Source organism: Sturnus vulgaris, chromosome 3 (assembly GCF_052056855.1).
Source record: "Sturnus vulgaris isolate bStuVul1 chromosome 3, bStuVul1.hap1, whole genome shotgun sequence".
Classification (NCBI taxonomy): Eukaryota; Metazoa; Chordata; class Aves; order Passeriformes; family Sturnidae; genus Sturnus; species Sturnus vulgaris.
Genome location: NC_142245.1, coordinates 69,709,775 through 69,722,239, shown reverse-complemented (window position 1 = coordinate 69,722,239; position 12,465 = coordinate 69,709,775). Strand labels below are relative to the sequence as shown.

Sequence of the window (12,465 nt, the reverse complement as noted above, 5' to 3'; positions counted from 1 at the left end):
GTGAAGTAAGATTTCTTTATCGTGCTGCTTTTATCTTCATGGTCTCACAAAGATTCCTGATACTGCAGGAGTGAAATGAATGCCTGTGTCAATTAAAAGGCAACCTGGATTTGCAGATCTCGCCCCAGTACAAGCGAGGTGAGGGAAAGAAAGAAGACTGATAGCTCCATTAAGAGTTTAGGAATTTAGATCTTGAGGTTTAATCTATGCTATAGCTCTAAAACATGAGATCATTGTATAATGTTTGGTTGCAGATATGTTTGGAATGTATGCAGCTGTTGGTTGGGAGAGCAGTTAGGATTAAATCTTTCCGGAAAATCAGAGTGTCATCTTTGAAGTTAATAGCTAGTACTTCCTTATGCAGAAAATTACTGATCCTAAATGAAAACAGAACATGATTCCTGGCCTTCAACTGTTTGGAATTAAAAAAAAAAATAAGCAAACCAGTACTAATTTGAGGGGAGGAAAGGAAAGATAAAAATGTGCCTGGAAATCAGTTCTGGAGCTCAATTTTTTTAGGCTATTAGTTAAAAATGTTATTACATTGTGCTTTGAAAAGAGTCAGCAGAAAACATTCCTGTATTACTCCTAAACGGAAAAACAAGTGGTTACAGCCATTTCTTATCGATTTGTTCCTTGTTTATTCTTCCTACCACAGCATTTTCAGACTTTATTAAGTGTCAAAGGTCAAGCTCAGTTTGCTATGAAACCCAAATGCACGTGTTTTTCTGTTAATGATTTACTTCAGCCTTCCTTTAAAGGTTCCTGAAGGCTTAGCACTTAAAATCTCTGCCAGCAATATTTTGTCTAACACTGCACTTTTGATCTTTTGTTTTAGCTTCTACTAACTTAAGCATTTGTTTATTTTCTTCTCACTTTTTAAAATATGTAGAAGAGTTGCAGTCTCTCTAGTAGTAAGAGTTGTTGGCCTATAAGTAGATCTTTAACTATTTCAGGTTTATATTTACTCCCCTGTTGTTTGAAGAAAATTTTGTCATATCTTCCCATGATACTTGCTTTGTGTTCACCATACTATCTGTTTTGTTAAAGGGGAAACCAACAAGCCAAAAAAAAAAAAAAAAGGCTGCAACACTCTGCCTAAGCTTGTGTTAATACAGCAAGTGTAAATCAGATGGTAGTTAAATAATTGTCTAGTTGCAGTGGTGTGCAATGTTTTGTTAGTATATGAATAGTCTCTTTTTTCCCCACTGTTCTGCTTTCCTGCTGCTTATGCACACAAGGAGTTCTCTCAGTAGAAATTCTGATCTTGTGTTGCCGTTACTTATGGAAGCAGAGGGTGAAATTAGTGTAGTCCAATTCTGATAAATGGCAAGCCTGGAGAGGCTCGCTGTATTAGGATTATATGTGACTCTCTTCTGGCACTTGGTGTTGTGTCTCTCACATACATCATGTGAGAGAATATGGTATAAAAAGCCTTGAAAGAAAGAAGCCTAAGTTTTGACTTGACAGAATGTTTGGCTTTGTTTTTTACACCTACAAGCTTGCTTTGCTTGTACAACAACGTTACAGCACATTGGCAAGTTTATGCTCCTTTCCACCTTCTTGCATAAAGTTCAGCATGGCATATGTGAACCTGAAGTGACATTTTGGACAGTCGAGAGGCAATACACTGAAGAGGTGCTATACATAAACACAGCAAAGCTTACAGCTATTGGCAAAATCTGGGAGTTCATCTTTCATTCAGTATAATCTAATTCAAACTGCCTGATAATGACCTCATGTTTGCCGAAAGCAGAGGTTGTGCTTTCATGCTTTGTGATAGAGAAACAAGGTGTCTGTTCAAAGGTCTCTATAGGGATTCAGTGACTCTTATTTAGTTATTGGATTTGGATGCATCATGACAAGCAGTATTTTTCAGTTGCAAGGAAGTCACCCAATACCTTGTATTCCTGTTGCATATTTCCACTAGTTCCTGGTTCATAAATCTTCATGTGTTGACCATGATCACTGAGTGTGTTATGGAAATCTGACTAGATCCTCTACAGATAATTCTCATTTTCAAAGCACGTTCAAGACAGCCTTGGCGTGCAAAAGAGATGGCACGTCCTTGCACTAAATTCTTTGCCCAAAGTATTTCAGAATTTTAATTAATTTAGAATTCAATTTTTTTTTATAGTATTGCTTTAAGGGAGAGCCTAGCTCAGACATCTGCAAACTAAACACGGGAAAGTAAGCAAACTGAAAGCTGTAGTCGTGTAACCTGAGTTCAGAGTATAGGATACTTCCTGTGGCAGCATTATGTCATAAATTTATTTTTAGTCCTTAAACACATACTTTCTCTAATGGGATCAGCAGTTCTCTTTCGGATAGAAGAAGCAGTACACTTTTTAGACAGTAGGGATTTGAAGTGTGTCCATACATGCATTTTAACATCTGCTTTCCTTTTCCACTGACATACTGTTCTGGGATATATGGGTTATTCAGTAATAGGAATGGCAGTGTGGAAACCAGTTCCTCTCCCTTTTGCACCCACGACTAATGAAATTCCTCACAATTCATGAGAAGTTACTGAGCAGGTTCTGAAACAATTTTCACAGGCAGGTGTAAGCAAAGCATGTAGCACAAGGTATTTGATGTTTTCTTTGAATAGTGATAGGTTAGATAAAAATGAGGTGGCAGTTTCCAGGAGGCTGCCCTACAGAGGCTCTCAGAGGACATGGGAGGAGGATATTGGAATGTTTGGGTCAAATGGTTGTGTTGATCTGTTAGGTAACTAACATCTCTGAGCAATTCCTTCTTTTGGAAATTGCTGTCTTTTCCTGGAAAAAAAAAATAGATAATGGATAAAAGAGGATGTATCTGGAGTGCCTTAGGCGAAGGATAACCCAGTGCTTCTGGGCACAGGCAACAAGAATAAAACAATACTGATGGAAAAATTGCATCAGTAGGAGGGAGATACAGTAGTTCTAAGCAATGAATTTCTCATCTCTAATTTTAATAATAGGTCTCATCCGATCTACTTGTTAGGATCTATTTGGTTTAGAATTCAAGGGGGGAAAAGGTTTTAATCTTATGGCTCAGTTTTATTTCCTTTTTTTTTACCCGAAGGAGTTCATATTTCCGACTGATTTTTTTTTTTTTTTTTTTTTTATTCCTAAGATCTGCTGATTTTTAACATGATCTTCAGAATCCAGTTTTTCAAGAAGTAGACTTCTAGAGCAGTACTGTTCCATAAATTACATGGAATAACTTGAGTTGGAGGATAACTCTGATTATCTGGTCTGACACCCTTCACTCAAAGCCAGCCAAGTTAAAATACATTGAACTTCTGAGTTAGATCAAGTTGTTCAGTGTTGTCCAGTCAAGTTTTGAATACACCCAAGGAAGGAATTTCCACAACGTTTTCATGTCACGCTTTCTGAAGTTTGACTGCCTTTATGGTGAAAAATTTTCATGACATCTAATTAGAATATTCTTTGTAGCAATCTCAGATGGATTTTTGTCCCATTGCTGTGCAGCACTGAAAAGGAGCTAGCTTTATATCTGTAATGATCACTTGTTAGATACCTGAAGGCACTGATTAGATTCATTTTGAGCTGCTTTTCTGCATGGTGAACAAATTCAAACTCTGTAGTGCGTGCTCAGGCAGGAGTGTGTTGGTGGCTGACCACTAGACTTGTTATGTTCTTCTGTTATTGTTGAGTGACTAATATGGCAGATTAAATTCAGTTTATGTACATGTCTCATGAGGAAAAATGTAATCCAAATCAATGGTAAAAAAAGGGCATCTACATTTTCAGGTATCCATTTGTAGGAAAATAAGGTTATAGATAGTTTTCTAAACATATTTGCTCTGAAGCAGCTGCAATACATAAAGAACAAAAAGTGGGGGGAAGGAAGTATAATTAGAACATAGAGACTGGGAAATAAATTGTTAGCACAGAAACTTTTTATTAAATGCTGCATGCAGTTCTGGCTACCCAGTCTCGGAAACAGCGGAATACACTCAAACTCAATATAAAGGGGCAAAGTACATCTCCTGTAAAAAGACAGACTGAATAAAAAAGTAGCTTCATTTTAGAGAAGAAACTAGTATGAACAGATCTGATTAAGGCATATAAAATCATGGGTTTCAAGAGGAATCTCAGCAGGGATGATTAATTTGTGTTTCTTATAGTGGAGGAATTAAATATGAGTAAGTCCAAAGCCAAGGGGAGTTGTTTTTAATGTGGTGCTGGTGCCTGAGCATTTTCTGTAACTGATTTCAACAAAAGCAGAGAAGCCAAAGTAATACTGATGGAACTAAATGTTCTTGTTGAATGGTTAGAAACAGCCCAAGCAGAATGTTGTATCTAAGCTGCTTATTGCTGGATGTTGTGAGGATGTAGCCAGGGGAAAAGCAGAATGCTAGCCCTTTTTCCAGAGTTCCTTGCCTAAGTACTTTGTGGTGGTCAGAAACAGGATACTGGGCTAAATCAATCTTTGATCTACTAGGAATTGCAATTATTTTTTTATTTTAAAAATTAAATGCCATGTAAATGTGATTATACAGGCAAGGAATTTTTAGTACTAGCTGAAGACAAGCAAATTATTTCCAGAAATAACCAGTTCTGTTTCTTCCAGAACAGGATTTCTCAAATTCACAAACTATTTTCATAATAAATCTTTTTATGGAAGCAAATCTTCTGTTTTGCAGAAGAGAATACCTATGTGTGTAACTGGCTATAATAGAAGTACAGGTCCTTTACCCATTCCCTAGTTAAATTATGGAGTTTTTTGCTGTAAGAAGTTGTGGATGCTGAAAATACACCAGTGTTCCAGGGAAGCTTGGCAGTTCATGGATGAGAAATTGCCAGAATATTGAAAAATAGAGTGGAAAAATAAGTGATGTCCAAATTGATGTATAAAGAAAAACAATAATTGGCTTAGGAAGTCTCTCAGCTGTTAATGGTTTGAGGCTGGGAGAATACACACAGACTTCCTTATTCTTGCATAAATTGTAACCAATAAATTAGTGAAAGCTAAATATTTTTTCAGTTTTATTGAGCTTTTAGAAGTTACTAAGTGCCTTTATTTTCCTTGCCTCATATTTCTTGTCTTCTAGACAGTAGCATTTTGTTCCCTTTTTCAACCAGAACAATCTCAAGGGAAACTACTAAAAAAAAAAAAAAAACAATAAACTTGAAGCTTGTTAAAGAATGAAGGGTGTTACTACTGTGTTGAGCCAACCACTTGAAAGACACTTGAGGATAAAACTGCAAAGTTCCATATTGTAATGCTTAGAAAAAAATTATTTTAAAGAAGAATGTTTTGGATGAGTAGCCTTTATTTAAATTTGTGCATGATAAAGCATTCCAATGGAACATGATAATAATGTTTTCTTTTTTGTTGTCCTGTAAATCTCAGTGCTTGACTCTAAAAAATGAACGAAAATATTTAATAGCTTGGTTTATAATTTGGCAGATTGCGTTGTGTAATCTAACTGTTCCAATGGGAATAATTCTAAGAGTGCTCAGATATTAGATACTATATTTATAGTAAAGACACTATTTAAAATAATGATTTTTTAATTTTTAAGGAGTTGTGGTAGAACAGCAGAATATTTTTGGAGTATGTGGTATAGTTGCATTGCTGTAGACTTTTGAACAGGGGAAATAGTTAAAGAAGTCAAAGATTTTCAGTGAACTGATTAGGAAAGACCATGTAGCTGTGACATTCATGTTTGAATAATTCTAGTTAGAATCAAGTTTTCAGTTTTTGTAATCCACTATGTGTTTCACTGGCACAGAACAAACAGACTTTTCAGTACAGCTGCTTTCTGGTCTGATACTTTTATCTTAAGGATGTCTGCTTTTCCATCTTCTAGAGAAGCCTGGGAATTGTTATATTTACAAAAATTATGTGTTTTGAGGAGCTAATTCTTAACTTCCTGTGCCTTAAGGAATGTTTAAGCCTTTAAAGGAAGAGTAAGTTTTCTTCTATAGCAATCAAAATGTTTTGTGTATGAATATGAATGCAGTTATATGTAGCAATTAGGTGCTGTATTAGTGTCTGAATTAGCAGCTCTGGAATATGGCCAGCTTGTGCCAGGAAAGCAGCCAGTAGCCTGGAGGAGAAATACTTTAATTAATATGTAATAATAACTGCTCTAGAGAGCTCTCAGCATTCTGGCAAGCTGCATTTGTGATTTTTTGTATTACTTAGGACAGTTGTAATATCTGTTTGAAAAAATGTGGAAGACAATTCAATGTACATTTTTCACACATGCATGAAAAAGTGTAAGTGTGCTTGAAAACATACTTAAATGAAGTGAGATAAAAAATCACTTGGATCTATTGAATATATTTTAAAGCCACAATTTTTTTCACAGAATGAAGATATCAGAGCAAGAATTATTTACCTTAGGACATTTAAAGGTTTACTCATGTACTCTTCAGTTTATCTTTATTTTTGGTGCTAGGTTTCTTCACCAAGGAAGAAGACAGTACATTTTCTCTATCTATGCATATATGTGAAGTTCAACTTCAGGAATATTATTTTTAATAAACAATAAACCTGTTAATAGAGGACATGCCAACCATGTCTCTAAATTACATTTCTGTAGGCTAATGAAGCAACTTACTAACCTGAAGTTGTAATTTAAAGGGCTTCAGTTTTCATTAGGTAGAAAAGTGGTACAGCATGGGCTCCCACTTCTGCAGAGGGACTTATTCCCACATGACCATTCCATTCCGGAATGCTTCAGATAAGGCATCATTTATCTTGTCTATTTTGTTGTAAACCAGTGGAAACCTTCTCTTTTAAGCTCTGCCCTGTCATTATTGTAATAATAAGAGAGAATCAAGTGATAAAAAAGCATAATTTTTCATGAATACTTGGAAGCACAAAGAGAAAAAAATCAACATGTTATTAGTTTAATTTGAGCTGAAAGTCTTCACTTCAGCCTTTTATATTCCAATTATTTTATTAGCTGTATAGGCCATTAAAGAACACTGTAAGCCTTGACTTCACTAAGGAGAATGGTAATAAAATCACAGCCTGTAGCTCTAAAGTAATTTATTTTGCTACTTTATACAAGCTACTTAAGCCCAGTTTCAGATGCCCACTTTCTTTGCCTGTCTTGTCTCCATAAACAGGGTCCATATGAGACTGGATTCTCAAAAGCTGTCATCTCTGGTGGGCTTGTCTCGTGTCTGTTGCCTTTGTATCTTTTTGTACCCGGGCAGGAAGGGTGACAGGAGGTTCAACCATTCCTCGGTACCTTCCTACCATGTGAAACTTGTGATGGCTGCTTCTCAACACTTAGCTGCCTCTTGGCCTTGCAGGAGAGGGTCTCTGATTCTTAGTGCTGCCTGCTTACAAACTGTGTATGAGGTCTCCTCCCACCAGCAGCCATCTGGGCTGTAATAGGGGACAAATCTCAGAGGAGTTATGCCCTGACACACCTAAGGCGCTCTCGAGCATACCTCAACTGCAGAGAAAGACTAGACCTTTCTTAAACTTGGTCTTTGCCATTCAGGCAGTGTCACAGGGTCTTTGCTCTTCCTTGTCTCTTGTGCTGTCCCTTCATACAGCTTGAGTTTTTGCTGCAGAGGTGCAAGGCCAGCAGGGCTATCGTGTATGGGGTAGTCCTACACAGGAAACACAGGAAATGGCCACAAAAGTACCTCACTCTTTAGACTGTGCCTTGAAACTTTTATTTTATTACATGATCAAAAAATTCCAGTAACACACATCCTTCTCTCCTTCCCCTAAACAGTTCCCATTGTTTGTTGAGAGCATTGTTTGCCCTGAAATAAAGGTTTCATTCCTTGTACTCATTTCTGGTTTTCTCTAGCCATTAATTCACTTGTCTTTCATTTACATTGTAAATTCTTGGAAGAAACAAGTTTTTGCTTGTTAGTTTCTTTTTCTGTCTTTAGTGCCTTGTACAGTGATGTCTTAATCAGTGTGTAGGGCTCATTGGCACTTCAACAACACATCTCCTAAGCCTTGGTAGTGGTAGATCTACTTGCAAATATACTTCATTTAGTCTTGTGGTTATATGCTTTTCCAGATAATTTTATTTGCCTTCATCACTGAATCACAATTGTTTATCTAACTATGTCTTTAGGAAAGATATTCTAAACAAAATTTCAGTTACACAGATTTAGAACTTTCAGATTGAGTTACCCTGTCTTCTGTACAATTCAAAGTGAAGCTAAAATATTTTTTCCAATTAATTTTAAATTAGCAGCTTTTTCCACTTCCTGTTTAGACCATTTTTTTCCCCATATAGGAGAGGACATTTTCAATATATATATGTTACTATATATATCAAACATACTAGTTGTTACTATTAGCTGTGCTAAAAAAACCCACTTGTGGCTGAAACTATAGTGGACTCACCTGAATTGAATCTTAGTGATCTAATAAACCAAGTACAGTTTTCACAATGTCTGTAAAGCTGGAGCAGTATCAAAATTAATGAAAATTTCCCATTATATATGGAAGTGGTTTTACTAACTCAACTTTGTTTAGCATAAAGTCACATTTCCAATGTGTATATTACAGTATAAAAGCCTATTGTTGATTACTCATTATTGATGTTCAGTATGATCTACATCTAGTAATGAAGTATAAGAGTTTTCAATTTTTTTTCAGCGAATGTACCCATTTAAAGTCATTAAGGTCTAGCATTAAGTCAAGTGAAATGAACTAACTGATGTCAGAATGGATATATGGCTCTTCAAAGGTATCTTTAATGACCTAGGCATCAGTTTGAATATTAGAGTAGTTACAGGAGAAATGTCTGTGTGTTTATAAAAAAAAAAGAGTAGAAGTAATAGCTAAAAAAAAAGTTAATTGTGTTCTTTGAGCTGATAAAATCCAAATTATTTGATTATGTAAATTGTTAGGCTTTTTTTACCATGTTAGGTAAATACATTTTAAGATATAATTAAACATTTTTTAAATAGTTATTCAATTGCTACTGAACTTTAGTTCAGCAACATAAAATCCTAGATGAAAACAAGTATGAACTGAAAGCTGAAATCACTTGATCTTCTAAAATGTTGTCTTTTTTTTTTTCTTCTATCTTGCAGCATGGGTGAGCTCTCTTTCTATGGGAATGGTCTTCTTCTGTTCCCCAATAGTCAGCATATTCACAGACCTGTTTGGCTGTCGAAAAGTCGCTGTTATTGGAGCTGCAGTGGGGCTTGTTGGACTCCTTTCGAGTTCTTTTGTAAGGTAAAAAACTTAAGTTCATAACTTTCAAAGTATTTTATCAATTTTTTATTGTTGTGATGTTGATCTAATCAACAGAAGGGGCAAACAGTGCTGCTTTACATTATCTGTAGAAAATTTGTTTTATTTGGGTTTAGTTTTGTCTTTCAAACTCTGACTTGTAAACTTTCAACTTAAAAAGTATTTTAAAAAATATAATATTTATTTTAAAAACCCAAAACAAGAGTCCCTATTTAACAGGAATTAATATGTATATACATATCAACAGCAAGACTAGTGCTATAAGATCAACAACGTTGTCCAGGATAAACTTGTATGTTTGCTTGATGTATATTGTGTTTTAACAGGTGCATAAACGTTGTTGTCTTCCCTTCCTGCTCTGTCCCCTTAATTTTCTTTTGAAACAGTTTTAACGGTGATAAAAACACAGTAGGGCCTCCAGGAAGCTGTTAAAATTCTAGTGAAATTGGATGTTTACTTCTGTTCTTACTGGACCTATTGCCAAACATGGAGATATAGTCAATATACCAAGGTTTTCTCTACTTAAGGCTTGCTTGTTTTCTTCTAGTTTGCAATTAAGCTGTATGTTTCTTTTCATTGTTTCATTCGTATGTAACTTTTGCAGAGTAAATCTTTAGTATTTCAAGAGTGACTGATTTGTTGGATATACCCTGTAGAAGATGAGGAAACAGGAAATTTACTTAGTTTAGTCACCATCAGAAATTGGTTAGTGAAGGTAGGGTGTAAAATGTAGCAGGAAAATAATCCAGTTACATCTAGTTCTCAGACTATTTTTTTGCTCACTCTTAGCAGAATAAGTATAGGAACCATTAAGTTACATTCAGAAGAGCTTCCACTTAATCACAAATGTATTTATACAGGCAAAAAGCTTGTGAAAATGTCTTTTCTGTGCTTGTATTCTGAACCAGATGGATGTGAGCTGCTGTGATCTGAATGATTAATCCTGGTGCAAATATTTGCCTTAATTTTATTAAACAAACAAACAAGCCCCCCACTTTTTATATGCTTTAAGAAGCTTCTTACTAAATGTGAGATAAAAACTAAAAGATGTGTCTTGGAAAAGTCTTTCTTCCTCCTTGCTTCCTCGTAATATGTTGAATGATGAATATTAAACTACCCTTGTCATTAGATAAAGATCGTTCTTGTGTTTGTCTGATACCCAATGGAACAAGGCCACAGAAGAGACATGCAAGAGCAAGTTGTTTTGTAAAGGCTTTAAAAACATTCCAGCTTAACTAAACTTTGAAGAGCACTTTGAGAGGTGAATTCTCATAAGAGTACATGCCAGGTTGATGTGCATACTTGGTGTTTCATTATGTTACTCACACTAAAATGATTTATGCCTGTGATGTTATCAGCTCATTAAACGAGTGTAGTTCAGATACAGAAGTCAGTGTTCTAGTAGTAAAATATTGTAAAGCAGACATGTTACTATGATCTACTGCTTTTGCATTGCACTAATTTCTTAATATAAATTTTATGTCTTAGGAAATTGAGATGTGTTTATAATGCAGGACAATATTTTAATATGCATGTTGTGCTGCAGAATCTGAGTGAATTTACATATGGAAGCAAAAGTTCACTGTCTTCACTGTATGGTGTTGCTCCTCTCGTTTTATAACTTCTGTTTTTATTTTTCCTGATTATTTGCCATTAATAAAGGTAATAAGTCTTTCCCCCTTATGTTGGTTTTGCTGGCTTATGTTGTGTATCAACAGTTTCAGAAATTGACAGTTTAATATAGAAAGTGACAAAGTTATGTTACACAAAATTATTTTTCACTATAATACACAAAACCAGAGTTCCTGGAGTCAGACCTTTGTTAGTCAAATACTATTTTCTAAGAAATTCTATAATTGCATAGGAAGAAATGTTGAACCTACATTTGGCTAATTTGCCCTGACAATGATTTTTAGAACTTTTTTTAGCCACACTATTTGATGTAATTATCATTGAATGTAATTTTTCTTTTTTTTACCTATTCAGTGAATTCTATGAATTTTTTCAGTGGAAGGAGATAGAATAGTTGCCGAATTAAGCTGATACAATGATATTCAGCTATAAGTATATACAAACTCTTATTTACGGTAGTGAGTTATGCTGATTGATTGTGAAACTGTTTTGTTGTCACTTCCAGGTGAACGAGCATCCTTAGGCTGCTTTACAGAACACTGATTTGTTCTTTTCTTTTGGTGCAGCACCATTGAACCCCTGTATTTCACCTACGGGATCCTGTTTGCCTGTGGCTGCTCGTTTGCCTACCAGCCATCCCTGGTCATTCTCGGGCACTACTTCAAGAAGCGCCTGGGACTGGTGAATGGCATTGTCACTGCAGGCAGCAGCTTGTTCACAGTGTCCCTGCCCTTCCTCCTGAGGGTCCTCATCGACTCTGTCGACCTCTACAACACCTTGAGGGTCCTCTGCATCCTTATGTTTGTTCTCTTCCTGGCTGGATTTACATACAAACCTCTCGTTCCCAACACCAAAGAAAAGGAGGGAGGAAAGAAGGGAAAATTCAAATTACCTCCTGCGAAAAAGATTTGCAATTTCTCCGTTTTCAAAGTTCTCAGTTACCGAATCTGGGCTTTTGGGATCCCAGCTGCACTTTTTGGATACTTTGTGCCTTATGTTCACTTGGTAAGTTAACATTTCTTGCTACGTGAGATGTGTTTCAAACTATACATACTTGTCTGCCTTTGTGTTATTGATTTAGAAAGCAATTGGTGATAGGAAACCAGATTTAACTGCAAGTTGTGCTGGGGAGAAACACAAAATTAATTTGGATGTTTTCTTATTAAGAGTGCTTTAATCAGAAGTATTAGTTAAGCTAATTAAAATCTTTGTTCTCAATGCGAGGTTTAAAATACTTTAACTATGAAAAGAGAGATTTGAAAAATATTCTATCCTATTCCAAAGAGAATTCTTTATTTTGGTACTCATCTGCATACGTTGCCAATGACACACGTGTGTTTTAGAAGAAGTATAAAAGGAGTAAATAATGGGAAACATGTTAGAAGTGTAATTTTTGTTCCTTTGTATTGAGGTATGTTCAGGTGTCAGTTTTTAGGATCTATAATATTCACTATTTTTCAAGTTTATTAGAGGCAAAATACCTGTATTTTTCTGTCTCTCAAACTTCAGCCTTGTAGGTTACAAGTACAGCATTAATATAGTTGCTCCTCTTACCCTGTCCCTCTCAGCTGCACTGTTTTCCTGCTGTCTACTGCAGCTGATGGGGCTTTGGCTTCTGGTGATGGG

At 35.6% G+C, this 12,465-nt stretch overlaps 1 protein-coding gene across 1 annotated transcript in view; it reads left to right on the top strand.

Moving 5' to 3' along the window:
* SLC16A10 (solute carrier family 16 member 10) overlaps nucleotides 1-12,465 on the top strand; it is a 63,084-nt gene that overhangs the window by 28,660 nt on the left and 21,959 nt on the right. Inside the window, exons 2-3 of the mRNA XM_014879264.2 lie at nucleotides 9,045-9,189; nucleotides 11,406-11,844. Coding sequence (XP_014734750.2) covers nucleotides 9,045-9,189; nucleotides 11,406-11,844 — 584 coding nt within the window. The remainder of the gene's footprint in view (nucleotides 1-9,044; nucleotides 9,190-11,405; nucleotides 11,845-12,465) is intronic.